Below are 15,740 nucleotides of genomic sequence, written 5' to 3' on the forward strand. Positions count from 1 at the left end.
ATTAGATTTTAGCTAGATTGAAATATACAATTATAAAAAATGATAAATGCGTATAATCAATACTCCATATGTCCCCAATAGAGGTCTCATATTTGATCGCTGCGAGTTTTAATAAATTGTTTGACTTTGTAAAGAAAAATTATGTAAAAAATTAATGGAATGTGAGTCATATTTTTGAATTTTAGTTTATAACAATTGTAAATAGAATTGGTTAGTAGAATGTGAGATCCACTTACAAAAGTTATAAAAGTGAAATAGTGTATTTATTGGGAACCGGCCAAATAAAGAAATATAGAACATTTAGTGAGAACCGATTGGAGTAGTTTGGGCTAAAATGAGGAACATTACATTAGCATGACATAATTCTTTAAGTTACAGAATTAAACTTCCATGATAATCAATAATGCTATTTTATTTTGCAAAAATAAATCCTCAGTCCATAAAAATAGTCTCATTTGTGGATGACATGGATTTTAATAAAAAAAATTAATAAAATAAGATAGAAGGAGAAAAAAAGTAGGTAAAGTAACAAAGATAGAGAGAAAGAATGGATAACGTATGAGAGAAAGAAAAAATGGGTAAAGTATAAAAGACAAACTTTCTATTTATAAAATGAGACTATTGTGAATATAAAAAAATGGCAAAATAAGACTATTTTTTATGGACGGATAGAGTATAACTTCTGTACATATCTCAATTGTCACGTACAATTAAAATTTTGATGAAATTTGTTATTTAAGTTATAATTTTTGGTTAAGTTCGGCATAAATTTAGTTTGTTCTGCGTTATAGTGACCGATTTTTATATGATTATTAGCATGTAAGTTAAAGATACAATGACCGAAAGTACAAAAATCTCAATAATTTTAATCAAAATATTAATTGTATGAGACGATTAATAAATATACAAAGTTATAGGTTATGGAATGATGAAAAGTCAACTAAAATTGCGATTCATGTACTATTTTATTATTATTATTATTATTATTATTATTATTATTATTATTATTATTATTATTATTATTATTATTATTATTATTATTATTATTATGTTTCTATGTATCTAAGATTCTATGATAATTGGATTAAATTTTGAATAATTTGATTTTTACCAAAAATGTCATGAACATTACAAATATAAATAAAATACTCAAAACATAATTATACTATTTAACGATAATATCATAATAATAGTCAATATATAAAAAAAGTATTTATTATCACAAAAATAAAATCTATACATCAAAATGAAAGAGCATATGCTCAGTTGCCGATCCAATTATTTATTGATAAGATTTTCATCATTGTATTAATTGGATTGGAATTAGTGGCATTAGTTATTCACTAGTCTAGTTATTGATCGAATTTGCTTAGTTGATTAGCTATTTTAAATTTAATAATTAATTCGATTTCATATTTATATTTTAAGATGAAAAATTAAAGAAAAAAGAATAAGAAAAGGAAAAAGAAAGAAGAAAGAATGAAAAGGGAGAAAAGGAAAAAGAAACAAATTGACTAAAACAAAAATTGCAAAAAATGTACCCAGTAAAGTGTTTAATGCTCCACTTTGATTCCGTGCAAGTTTTAACTGGACAAGAAAGGTTAGCGGAACGTACGTCCCATTTATATTTTAATTTTATAATAAAATGTGAGTGTAATAAATTAGTGAAAAATATAGTTCACTTAAAAAAAATGAGACATGACATATGATAAGGCTCGTATCATGTATTTGTTTTAGATCTAAATTCTGTGTTTTCGGTGCACTAATATACGTTTCTAAGTTCAGGTGCGTAATAAATCTGTCGGGCCCAGGAATTGGTGCTAATTAACCTGGCAGACGCAAAAGAGATGAATTTTGAAGTGAAATATCAGAAGTTGGCGACAGGAGCAGAATGGAGCAAATAGCAGAGTTTAAAAAGATCCTATTCAGGGGCACAAGCGTCAATTCACCAAGAACATGTCCTAAGGATCAGAGCCTTACCTATATAAAGAGCTTAACATTGAAGAAGGAGGGGGCACCGCCTTGTGTAGGCGAAGAAACAATCTTTTACATTCTGCTTTGGATTACTTTTCGTTTTTAAGCACTTGCAGTTTTTAGCTTAGCAGCTTCTGTTTCTGACTTGGATCTGCTGGAATCAAACTTAGTTCTAAATATTGTGAATATTTCCGTTGGTTTTGTTGGATCTTGTTGAGTTGATGTGTGTTTACTGTTTTTCCGTTTCGTATTTATTATTTGTTGGATGTTTGGAGTTGGGATCCGTTGGATTATTGCTGGAAGTTGTGGATCTAATCATGGAGGCGTTGAGATTTTGGAGAATCGTGATGGATCTGGAGTTTGTTGTTTGAATTCTGCATGATTATGATTGTTTACTGTTTGTTCTCGCATCTGCTAGGCCTAGTAGTTTAGATCTGTTGAGTTTAGCCTTTAATTCCTTGTTTAATTTCAGATCTGAAACTTGCTCTATTTTCATGATGTTCATTACTCTATTTTATTTTGTTTTCCCGTTGGATTCCTGAAGAAGATGAAGTTTGTTAGTAGTTAGGATCAAATCTGCAATCTGTCTGTTCTCTCTGCTTTGTCCTTTTACTTTGCTGCAGCTTTTCCAGAACCTGGACACTTAGGGAAATTTGGTCCCCACTTTCTGTGCTAGTTTGTTCGGTCATTTTAGGAAAGTCAGTATAGTCTCAGTTTGTTGAGTTTGTCTCTCAAGTGATTTACATTTTGCGTCATGCATGTGCCGTACGTACCAGTTTCCTGGACCCAGTAGATAGAGTAGTTAGCTTTCATTTCCTAAGTCAAGTAGTTTAAAATTCTCAACCCACTTGTTGCGTGGCAGCAGCCAAACCCTCCCAAAACCCTCTAAATGCATCCTAACTCATCCGTCCTCGTGGGATCAATCATTTGCTTCTCTATACTAGCCAATAGTGTAGTGGGTTGAGATTTTTGAAGTGGAAAAGTGTGTGTCCAAGGACCGAATTCTGAAGGTTCCACGATCTCCTACACCCTGTAATCAACGAATCCTCTGGACCTTGGGATTTGTGATATATCAATAGCACAAGTAACACAGCACAATTCCCGAGCGACTTCAACATAATATCCAAAATCGAAAGAACAGGGCCTCCAATAGTCAAATGTGAGTACTCTATATATTCAGCGACTATGCATAATACTAGTATTTAAATTCATCATAGATCGAGAATGTAAGAATCCAATTGTATAGAAATTATATTGCAATTCACTTTAACTCTTTGTTATAATAGATATAGCTTGAATCGGTGATCTTATTTTAAGATAAACTCCGAAGATTAGTCTAAATTTACATTCTATATGATGGCAACTAAATGTAAAAAAAAATTATTTTCTCGAATTAATACTCAAATGCTACTTTACCATTCCAAAAGGACCAAAAATACAATATTATACTATTACCATCGACAATAATTTTCTATTTATGGATGTTTAAATGGTACTCCCTTCGTTCGCTCATAGTTGAGGGAAAATTTATCGGCACGGAGTTTAAAAAAGAAATGTTGAGTGTGTTAAATAAAAAAGTAACAAAGAGAAAAATGTAGAGAGAATAAAGTAAAAAACATAGTAAATAAAGTACAAAGAATAAGTAAGAGATAGTAAAATAATAAAGAGAAAAAAATTACTATGCATGAAAATGACTCAACTATGAGGGAACTTTCCGAAATAGAAAATTGACTCAACTAGGAGGGAACTTAATTTTACAATTAAATAATGAAATTGACAAATATATCCTTTCAGTTCTTAAATTTGGCAAACTGTAATTAAATCACTTTATTTCTGAATTTGGCATACTGCATTAAATTTTTATTTCATGAGTAATAAGAGTCATATACTCCCTTCATCTTGAAAAGTATGAACTCTTTATTTTTTTAGTCCGTTCTTAAAAAGTATGAACATTCTAATTTCAAAAATTCTTTTCTCTTTATTAGGTGGGACTCATTCTCATCTAACAATATTGTTTTAAGAACTTTTTTATCTATCTCTTTCTTACTTTATCAATTATGCAACTAAACACCGTAACAAATTAAATGTTCATACTTTTAAGGACAATTGTATATAGAAATAATACGCTGTCGTATTTAAACACTGTATATCTTACAGAAAGGATTGTAGTTGGAAGATGCTTTAGGCAGGGAAATTAATGATTTAGTGGTATACAACCATTTTATTTATTTCAAGAGTTTTTCACCAGCTCAGCAATAAAAGCACTAGCTTCACTCTCACTTTCATATAATCCGAAAACTAGAAGAAGAATCTCAAGGCAAGCTGCAAATATCTTTTCTCTTCGAGGTGTGTATTTTTATATTTTCAGCAGATTCTAAATTAAATAACAATTCAGTGTGAATTTTTTAATAAAAGCAAACATGTTACATCAATTACAATCAGTTTTATTTCATGGATGATGGTTCAATTGGATTTTCTTGATTTAGTTACACAAACATCATATTTCCAAGCAAGAAAATGTTGGTGAATGTCCTTACTCGGAAGCTAGTTAAACCTAGCAAGGAAACTCCACCACAGCTCCGCACCTACAATATCTCGGTGATGGACGAGGTCAATCCATCATGTTCGTGGTTCGAATCCTTTACTATCGTAAATCGACTTCAATTCCCTCTTTGGAAGACTCGTTAGCACAAACATTGTCGCTTTACTACCCGCCTGCTGGTAGATACGATAAAAACGGTCGCACGGTTAATTGCAACGACGAGGGCGCTCTTTTCTCGGTAGCCAAAGTTGAGTACCAACTCGATCAACTCATAAATGGGAGGCTCAATGTGGATCACCTCAACCTTCTCGTCCCATTGGAAATAGGTGCCGCTGACGAGCCCACGGACCCGATGCTCGCACTCCAAATCAACATGTTTTCTTCAATTATACACATTAAATTTTTATTTATTTAGGAGTCGTTCGGTTGTGTTGTTTACTTGTGACAATGTCTAATCTTATACTCCCTCCGTCCCCATTAATTGACATTGTTTCATTTGACATGGATTTTAAGAAATGTAGTGGAAGTGGATGGAAAAAGTTAGTGGAATGTGAGTCCTACTTTTGAAATTAATTTTATAATAAAATGTGTGTACAATGAGTTAGTGGAATACAAGGTTTATTGCAAAAAGTAGTAAAAAGTAAGGAAGTGAATTAATTGGGGGCACACAAAAAAAAGGAAATTTGCGGCAATTAATGGGAGACGAGGGAGTATCCTGTTCGGTTGCCCTTTTCGAAAAAAACTCTGTTCATCTCCAGAATACTTTATCTGATGATTATCTATAACAAATATAATCCTAGATAAACCTCATTCTGACGTTTCTCATTAGTACTATTATTTTGTCTAACAACCAGATTTGCGTGTGGTGGCACGGCCGTGGCGGTGTGCGCCTCCCACATAATCTTTGACGCGGCGTCAATGAGCATATTTCTAACCGCGTGGTCGAGCGTCGCCACTCGCGGCACGACCATCTCCCCCGTCTTCGACTCTGCCTCCTTCTTCCCCTCGGAGAACCTACCCAGTGGCGGATCCAGGATTTTTTGTTTGGGGGTACGTAAATAAGTTATCGACTTGGAGCTTCAAATCTGGTTGGTCCTCTTTCCAATTAATTTTTTAATTAAATGAATTCTTTGTATAAAAAATTTAATAACTTTTTAATGACACTATTAGTTCGTTGTATATTGAAAGTGGATAGCTTTGATTTTAATATTTGCAGGACTTCACTATTTGTAATGAAGATTTTTAGATTTATATATTATGTTGAAAAGATGTAGTACTACCTCATTAGAAAAGAATTAAACTATATTAGAAAATTCAAAAAAAAATATAGAAGATAAGTGCATTAGAAAAGAATTGAAATGATTAAAAAAATTATACATTATGTAAAAAAAATGTATTAGAAGAAAATAAAAAAATATATATGAGGATATTGGGAAAAACAGAAAAATATGCGTTAGAAGGATTCTAAAAATGCATTAGAATATATAAAAGAAATAGAGGATGAGAGAATAAAAGTAGTGTGGGCATTAGAATATATAAAAGTAATAGAGGATGAGAGAATAATAGTGTGCATGCTACAGGTTTCGAACACAGGTCTATGCATTAGAATGAGACATAACCAACCACTAGGCTAGCAAAGGAATATGAGAGAACGTCTAAATGCATTATTATACTTTATTTTGGGGGTACCCCTTGTTACAATGTGGATACGCCACTGAACCTACCTCCCTTGCAGACCCACGATTCCAGAACCCGGAACAAGAACATAGCCTTACGGAGATTCGTGTTCCCCAAAACCGCCATATCCGAACTTCGCCACCGCATGGCCGGTGAGGGAGGGTGTTAAGGGATGATTTCCCTTAACAAGATTATCGACGCCGATGAGTGATCGACGATGAAGAATAAAGATGGACGTCTCGAGCTCGCCCCGAGATCAGCTCCAAGAACTAAGGTTTTGCAAAACGGAAAAATAAAGGAGACGAAAAAAATTAAAAGGGGAATATGTATTTCATTGATTGAATAAAAAGAGAACAAATAGTCCTATTTATAATACTAATTCTCTAATACCCTAACTTAGTGATCAAGAAAACAATCATAAGCATATATGGAAAGATATGGAAAATAATTGATAGACAAATAAATTGAGATTTGGAGATATCTCGTATCAACTCCCCCACGGTTGAAATCCACCTTGTCCTCAAGGTGGGAACCACGACACAACAATGAACATCACGAACAGAAGCTTTGCTTTGCCGAAAGGCTCCAGTTGCATTGGTATCAAGAATGCGCTCATCAGAAGTGGTGCTCCAATTGGAAAGCTGAAATCAAGTTCGCCAACTGTTTTGACAAAAGTGTGAGTATGATTCTCCACCAACAAGTTAGAACAGCTATATTTGCATGACTCCCAATCTGCCTCGTCGGCCTTATAGCTCCATTTAACAACAAAATCTTCACTTGTTTCGTGCTCACACAGTACTAGAACAGGAGGTGGTGTCTTCTGAAAACATCTGAGAATGTAAATGCTCGTTGCCTCTTGCTTGACACAATCAACTTCTTGAACCACAAAAACCACCTTTGCTAGCTGCCTGACATCATCCAACACATATGCCAATTCATACTTGGGAAAGGAAAGTCGAGAAACGTCTAACTCCGACATGACATCCCCTGCTTTCAATCCCGCATTAGCAATGCTCTCGGTCGTCTCCTTGGGCAGACATTTACAACTCGTATCTAACTCCAATAGCCTACCACCCGCATCTGTAGCAGACTGTAAATCATGCACCCCTTGCAACCCAAATTGAAGATTGGATGAACCATGGTGTGTGGCTTTTGCGAGAGTGAATGGTGACTTATGTCTATCCATATCGTGCTTCCTATTGTTCAGCCCCAAAACAGAGAACTTGTCTAAACATCCTTGAATTCCCAAACACGACTGTGGTGACGGCGTGTCCTTGCGCAGAGGGATTAACCGAGCATCGGCGTCGACCCTAGTTGAATGGTGAACAATGCTTGCAACATTGCTGAGATGCAAATCCACATATACAATTACCTTCTCAACTTCCTCAATGGGACCCTCTCTGTCCTTTTTCAATAAAAAAGAATCAATCCAGTTGCTTAACAATGTACTATACACCCTATCATGCTCCACATCATGTTTTCGGTATGCAAGTGACAATCCAGTTGCAGTACACGAATCATTATTGCCATGAATTGATCCACTAACATCAACACTAGAATGACTGACATCTTTTGTCTGTGCAATCACATTCGACAGATCCATATCAAATTGTGGTTCATCGGATAGTTGCAAAAATTCCTCAACTTCTGTCAATTCCTCTTCCTTACCAATTGGATCTTGATGAAGTAGTTGATCAATTACAATATCATCATAATAAATTTGACGAGATTGCACTGATTCACGATTATCAATATCATCGGCAAGGGACTTCATTGAACCATACCTTATATCTGGGCCGCGCGGCAGGGAGATCGGGGCTGGTGCCTGAGCAGCAGGCATCGGTGCTGCTGAACCATGGTGGCTCGGTGGATGGCAATAGGCGGGCCAACGTTGCAGTAGTGGTTGGTCAAGCACGGGCTCGTGGTGTTGTTCCCAGTAGGTGTGCTGCTGCCCTGGTGGGTCCCACGACGACCTTCCTCCGTGAGTTTGATGATCGCTGAAACGAGGACCCAAAGCATCCCATGCCGTGGGGGCGCGCGACGCGAGAGGTGGATCCCACGAAGTGTGTGCGCGCGACGGGGGAGGCAAATCCCATCCCGAGGGAGCACGCGATGTGGGGGGCATAACCCACGGCGCTGCCTGCTGTGCTCGCGATGTGGGGCGGCAGATCCCACGACGAGTGCTGTGCGTGTGAAGAGGGGTGCAAATCCCATGGTGCTGCCTGCTGTGATCCCGACGTGGGCGGCAGATCCCACGACGAGCGCTGTGGCCGCGACGTGGGCGGCGGTTCCCACACTGATTGCTGTTGGTCGAACCCTGGTCGAAGCGATCCTGCTGCGCAATTAGGGTTAGGAAGAAACCCCTCGGTGCGGCTCAAACAGGGGGCGGTCGTCGGCAGTGGCGGCATAGCGACGGATACCGCGGCGAACGGCAGAGTAAACGGCAAGACGACCTCCAGTGAACGAGGGGTCGCGCGACTGTGTGGCGGCTCCGGTTCCGGTCGTAGCGTGTGGAGAGAAGACGGGCGGCGATCATAGTCGTCCATGCGTGTCTCCACTCTCGCTAAACCTGCCATCACCTGTTCGAACAGAACCCTAATCGGATCTATGGAGGGCGACTCCACCGTGGGTGATAGTATCGTGTCCGTGACAGCGGGTAGGGAGTACATGGCTTCCGTCTGACCCCCGAATGATTGACAATCCGACATGAGATCAACAATGAAAGCACCAATTGTTAAGGGATGATTTCCCTTAACAAGATTATCGACGCCGATGAGTGATCGACGATGAAGAGTAAAGATGGACGTCTCGAGCTCGCCCCGAGATCAGCTCCAAGAACTAAGGTTTTGCAAAACGGAAAAATAAAGGAGACGAAAAAAATTAAAAGGGGAATATGTATTTCATTGATTGAATAAAAAGAGAACAAATAGTCCTATTTATAATACTAATTCTCTAATACCCTAACTTAGTGATCAAGAAAACAATCATAAGCATATATGGAAAGATATGGAAAAAAATTGATAGACAAATAAATTGAGATTTGGAGATATCTCGTATCAGAGGGCAGAGGCCGCCGTCCAAGGTGGCGGTGGTCTCCGCCACCCTGATCCAGGCCCTCCTCCGCGCCGACAGGGCCAGGCGCGGAGAGTGCAGAGCCTGCGTGGTGGCCCAGGCGATCAACGTCCGGGGGCGGACGGTCCCGCTTGTGTCGGCCCAGTCGTGCGGCATCTGGGCCACATTCTCCACCCTGGAGTTGGACGCCAGCCAGGCCCGGGAAATGGAGGGGGATTTCCCAGGGCTGGTGTTCGGGATGCGGGGGGCGGCTGCAGCCGGGGTGGAGGAGTGCAGGCGCCTGCTGTCGGACAGAGAGTTCGGGCGGTGGGCGCTGGTGGGGAGCTACGTGGAGACGGACGAGAGGGGAGAGGCCGGGGAGTGTAAGGTGGTGTGGGTGAGTGATTGGTCCAAGTTTGGGGATTATGAGGTTGATTTGGGGATGGGGAAGGCGGAGTGGGTGAGCATGGCGGGAGGGAGGTTGGAGGATATATTGGTGCTGATGGGGACAAAGGATAAGGAAGGGATCGAGGCTTGGGTGTCTCTGCACGAATCGGATATGAGAATTGTGGAGGCGGATCATGAGATTCGGAAGCTTACTAGCACCAAGGGATTATCCAAAATGTGATTGCTAATGCTTATTATCGCATGTTTCTTGCATGGATTAGATCTTTTATTTTTTTTGTCGAGAAATGACTTATACTTCTTCCGTCCTATAAGAATAAAAACTTTGGTTGGACACGAGTTTTAATACACAATTGGTAAAGTAAGAGAGAATTAAAAAGAAAAAAGTAATTAAAGTATTGTTAGTGGAGAATGAGTCATAACTCATTAGAGAGAAAAAAGTTTTAAATTTCAAAAGTGCATATTTTTGTGAGACGAACTAAAAATGAAAGAGCACATATTGTTGTGTGATTGAAGGAGTATAACTTAGTACTGAAATGGAATACGACTCGAATAGTGTCGAATGTATGGAATACATCAATTGTTTTATGTTTTTCTAGTTTATCTAATGTACATAATATTCTCAATAGTACTTATAACTTTCTATAATCTTTGGGAAGTTGGTCGACGGGACGAGATATGAACCATTGAATGGAGTACGAAACTGATTGTATATGTGGTGAAGAAGATCCACGATAAGGCCGATGGTGATTGTTACCATAGCAAAATTAAAAATACTATCAATTTACTATTTTTTGTATTTTTAAGTCTATTATTTTTTCATTGTAGCTACGTTTACCAAATCGATCTAATCTCTTTTACAGTAGGTACAATGAATTGGGCTATGAATAGAACTGTCCAAATTAGAAGGTCTTAAAAATTTCTATGGACATATTGGACCTCATCTATAATTGAAGGGCTATTTACAAAATATTTGGATCCAACATATTTTTTAACAGGAAATAATAGAGGTGTGGTGCCTAGTAGTGGGACAAATTATTCCGTCAGCTCTTCCGCCATTTTGGTGTAGGAAGCTCGAGTCTAAATATTTGATTTACAGAAAAAAAAGTACTCCCTCGCCTCTTAAATTTTATATTTGACAAAACACGAGTTTTAAGAAATGTAATGGGAATTGAGTTGAAAATGTTAATGGAATCTTGATCTTATTTTTAAATATTAGTTTTATAATAAAATATGAGTGAGAATGAGTAAGTAGAATATGACCACACTATAAAAAATGGTAAAAAAGTGAAATGTGACAAATTTTATGGGACGGACAGAAATGGAAATATACGACAAATTTTCAAGGATGGAGGGATGTTGCATCCTTATTTTATTTTACTCCTTTTAGTAATCTAATATAAGTACACGCGAGTGGCGTAGATTAACATACATGTGTAGTTTGTTACTAGTGACAAATATGTTCCCTCACCCATATTCAACACGCGAACTTATATAAAAGCATTATGATGCAGTTTTGTCTAATAATTTCATGCTCTTTTGGGCATAAATCCTTTTCATCACATTCATTAGAAACAAAACTGCGACATATACTAACTTCAACACCAATATAACCACGCATCAATAACTCAAACCTAACCTAAACTTACGTGTAATTTATCTGCAATTCTATAAATATATTTATATATAAATCCAAATACATAACCTTTTGGATTTTAAAAATCATACTATATGGGTATTTTGATCAGAATTAAGATCACTACATTTGTGTATTTGGTCTAAAAAATAAAGTTTGAAAAGAAAGATTATCTAAATATTCATGTATCGACATGCAACCAACTCTAATTAAAATACAAGTGTGAGACGTAAATTAACAAAACACCCAACTTTGCCAACTTTTCGTAAAAAACATCTCTATATAAACATGTCAATAAGCATACATAGATAATTAAACACTAAAATATTTGAATAAAAATAAAATAATGGCAGGAATGATGAAGCCAGTCTCTACAATCCTCATGGCCGTGGTGTTGTTGGTGGCAGCGGTGGCGGAGGCAGAGCTCAGCTGTGGCACGGTGTTGAGTCACATCTAGGTGTGCATTCCCTACGTCACAAACAAAGGACCGATCGGGGCATGCTGCAACGGAATCAAGTCTCTGAATGATGCCGACAAGACCACGCCAGACCGTCAGGCCGTCTGCGGCTGCCTCAAAAATATGGCCACCTCGTATCCCGGCATCGACTACGGTAAGATCGCCGGTCTACCTAAAGAATGTGGCGTCGACGTTCCTTACATCATTAGCCCGGACGTTGATTGCTCAAAGTATGTATTTATGTATTATTGTTTAGTATTTATGGAATTATTAATTTTAGTTTTGTAAGAATTATGTTGATAAAATGTGGATTCAATTTTGGTGTACAGGGTGAAGTGATGATATTATCCATGGAGAAGGTGAAAATGGATTTGTGGCAGCGTTGGAGTTATGTGTGTTGTTATAATAAGTAAATAAAAACGATTTGTTGATAAACTATTTTCAAAGAGGGTGTAACTCTATGTTAGCAGTGCTCCTATGTCGAGCAATGCCGCCATTGAAGAAAACTAGAACTCTGAGAAAGAAGTCGCCAAAGAGTAGCAAGCTGTCATGACTCTGCAATATTGATGTTGGAAAATATGATGAGCACCAATCTCGCTGAGATTATTTGTTATCATGTTGAGTTATTTTGTTACCATATTCCCTTTCCATAGGAGGATCTTAATTGATTTTGACTGCTAGGTTTTGGTCCCTTTAACCTAGCAATTCTAGCTATAAATATGAGACTTGTAATACTCCATCATTGAAAATCAAAATAAAGTTCAGATCATACTTTGCCTTCTTCCTTTCAATGAATGTTTACAGCTTGTCTTTCATGGTATCAGAGCACTAGGTTCCAAACCTAGCCTCTATTACCTCTCCTTTCTTTTTCTCCCCTGTATCTTTTTGCTTAGCAATGGCAGACAACAATGATATATCAAATACCACTCCTACTTCACCTATTTTCCTTCACAATCACTCTGTACCATCCAAACTTTCTGATGTATATTATCTGTCATGGAAGCAACAGATTTTAGCCACCGTTAGAGGCTACGGGCTTGAGGGATTTCTCAAGGGAGAGTCAGTAGTTCCTCCTAAAATGATTCAAGTTGAAGGTTCCTCGCAAAGCACGCTCAACCTTAAGTTTGTGACTTGGCATCGCCAAGATCAGTTGTTATCTGCGTGGATTAAATCGTCTCTTTCAGAGAGCACTATGGTACTTGTTGTTGGCCTAAACTCCAGTCAAGAGGTATGGAAGGCCATATAGACTAGCTTTGGCAGCCAATCCAAAGCTAAAATAATGCAATACAAGCTACAATTGCAGACTATGAAGAAAGATGTATTGCCGATGAGTGTGAACTTGAGCAAGGTAAAGATATGTTGTGACTTACTCGGATCTGCAGGATGTAAAATCCCTGAAGAGGACCACATTCTTCACATTCTTGGAGGTCTAGGTTCGGAGTATGATCCTGTTGTGGTGGTGATTACATCCAAACCTGATGTATGTTCAGTAGCTGATGTTGGAGCTCTACTTCTTAGCTTCGAGTCGATGCTTGAAAATTCGAAATCTAGTACTACATTCAACAGTGATGGATCTCAACCCACAGCTAATCTCCTACACTCTGGTGGGCAACCAAGAGATCAGCCAAGAGGAAGTAGACAGACTTATGCTAGAGGTGAATGAGGAAGAAGTGGATTTAGGGGAGGCAGAGGTGGTCGAGGCAGGTTTGGAGGCAATCGATTGATCTGTCAATTATGTCAAAAGCCAGGCCACACGGCCGACAGGTGCTGGAACCGTTTTGAACACAATTTTTCTCCTCAAAGTACTTCTGTGAGACCTCATACTCCCACTCGCAGTCCACACTATGCTAATTAGAATCCTGTGGCTCATATGGCTCATATCAGGCCATACCAGAATCCTCAAGCCCATTCTTCTTATCACACTCCATCCGAGTACAACTTTGACAGCATATCTTCTTCAACTTCCACTTGGTATCCAGACTCCGGGGCTTCACATCATGTCTCCAATGACATATCCAACCTCAATTCTAAGTCTGAATATCAAGGAGGTAAAGCTCTCTATCTTGGAAATGGTGCAGGCATAAAAATTTCTCATATTGGCAACTCCATTATGCATCATCCTTCATCATCTAACTCTAGATCCTTCTCACTTAAGAATCTACTTCTTGTCCCTCAAATCACCAAAAATCTTCTAAGTGTTTCAAACTTCTCTAAAGATAATAAGGTCTTTTTTGAATTCCATCATGATGTGTGCTATGTGAAGGATTAGGTTTCCAAGGCAACCCTCCTCAAGGGCATACTTGATCAAGGGTTATACAAATTCACTCTTCACAAGTCCTCGGGTTCTCCTTTCAATTTCAATCAAAGCAGCTCATTTCCTTCGGCATACTCCGTGTCTCTACGCACTCCAACTCCAGCTTTCCCTAAAGTGCCTGTTGGCAACACTACTACTGTTAGCATAGACCTTTGGCATAAGAGATTAGGCCATTGTGTTTTTCCTACTGTAGAAAAGATCTTGCACAATTCTAATATTCCTTTTACTTCAATAAAAAAAAGCATATTGTGTCATCCCTGTTGTGTTGCTAAAAGCCACCGACTTCCTTATTCTCCATCCTCTTCTTCTTGTACTAAACCTCTCATGCTCATTCACAGTGATTTGTGGGGACCTGCTCCTATCGCTTCCCGCAATGACTTTTCATATTATGTTAGTTTTGTGGATCAGTATAGCCGATTCACTTGGATCTATTTTTTAAAAGCCAAAAGTGGAGTCCATGATGTCTTCATTAACTTCAAAAACATGGTCGAAAATCAGTTAGATCACAAAAATCAAATCGTTACAAACTGATTGGGTAGGAGAGTATAGAAGCCTAACTACCTTTCTCCAAAACTCTGGTATTCGCCATCGTGTATCCTGTCCTACACACCCCAACAAAATGGACTTGTCGAACGTAAGCACCGTCACATTGTTGAGATGGGTGATAAGTCGTATTCTAGGCCTTGATTACTGGTCAGTATAACGTGCATAATTGGATTATATCTGCAAAACAGTTGCTAAAGTGTACAGGGAAAGGGTTCTAGTCAGTATGGAAAGAGTCGGACAACTCAGGTGAAAAGGGCATCAGAATGTTGCTATACTGACCAGTATGCATGTCAAAAAGTCTCGAGATGGAGAAGAAGGATTAATGGGAAGATAAACCACAAACAAGGGCAAAAGAGTCATTACACGAAGAAAGTCTACCCTAAAAATCAAGGGCATGCCTCCATATAAATAGAAGCCACTTGAAGAGAGAAGGCATCATTAATTTTAGGACCTCTACACTTAGTTAGAATTCTCTCTCGGTAGATCATTCCTTTCAGCATTGTCCTACATCTTCTCATTCCTCGCCACAGCCATGGTCACCTGAAGTTCGCCAGTTCGCCGGAGTTCCACATTATCTCGTTCCAGCCAGTTCGTCGCGTAGTGACAGTGGTTTATCGCCCTGAGTGGCAAAACAATCTTTAATTGCTTTCGTAGTTAATCTTACTTATTTTTCTTACGTTGGATCTGTTGCATTTTCAATACTTGCTGACTTTGAAGTACTTTGGTTGAGATCCAGACGTTTTATTACTATGAAGTTGTTTTTGTGCATCGGTTTCTGTTTGATTCAGTTTCTTTCCGCCTAGATAGTGTAGATCTAGTTGCTACTGTAATTTCCAAGTGTTGAATGCATATTTTCATTTCTAAGTTGATCGTTCTGAGTTTGTGAATTGAGTTTGATGTTAGATTTAGATTTAAGTGTTAAGTGTGAAGGCTTAGTTCACGTGATTTCTGCCACCTTGCATGTCACCCAGTGAGCGTAATTTCAGTTTCGCTAGTTTATTCTTTTGATTTGGAGTTTTAATTGTTAGATATGTTTTTGTGGAGTTTGTTAACATGAAATTCTCATTCATGGAATCTGAGTTGTTTGATTTGTATTCATACTTGTTAGAGAAGACAATGTCCACATCCAAATTTGGGA

The 15,740-nt window shown here is 38.2% G+C and overlaps 1 protein-coding gene and 1 pseudogene across 1 annotated transcript; both read left to right on the top strand.

Annotated features, from left to right (window-relative positions):
* The first annotated feature begins 4,491 nt into the window (after positions 1 to 4,491).
* LOC121809594 lies at positions 4,492 to 9,872 on the top strand (annotated as a pseudogene).
* A 2,765-nt stretch (positions 9,873 to 12,637) lies between these two features.
* LOC121809677 lies at positions 12,638 to 13,466 on the top strand. Its single transcript, XM_042210466.1, has 3 exons — positions 12,638 to 12,970; positions 13,046 to 13,222; positions 13,329 to 13,466. Exons 1-3 carry the CDS (start codon positions 12,638 to 12,640, stop codon positions 13,464 to 13,466), a joined length of 648 nt encoding a protein of 215 aa, XP_042066400.1.
* Positions 13,467 to 15,740: the final 2,274 nt, after the last annotated feature.

This window comes from Salvia splendens, chromosome 1 (assembly GCF_004379255.2).
Source record: "Salvia splendens isolate huo1 chromosome 1, SspV2, whole genome shotgun sequence".
Classification (NCBI taxonomy): Eukaryota; Viridiplantae; Streptophyta; class Magnoliopsida; order Lamiales; family Lamiaceae; genus Salvia; species Salvia splendens.

What these genes read in the sequence shown, in the direction of transcription:
- LOC121809677 (XM_042210466.1), top strand. Translation starts at nt 12,638, where the DNA reads ATGGCAGACAACAATGATATATCAAATACCACTCCTACTTCACCTATT. An exon ending in GCCTAAACTCCAGTCAAGAG is followed by an intron (nt 12,971 to 13,045) that starts GTATGGAAGGCC and finishes CTACAATTGCAG; the next exon opens with ACTATGAAGAAAGATGTATT. An exon ending in TGATTACATCCAAACCTGAT is followed by an intron (nt 13,223 to 13,328) that starts GTATGTTCAGTA and finishes CTCAACCCACAG; the next exon opens with CTAATCTCCTACACTCTGGT.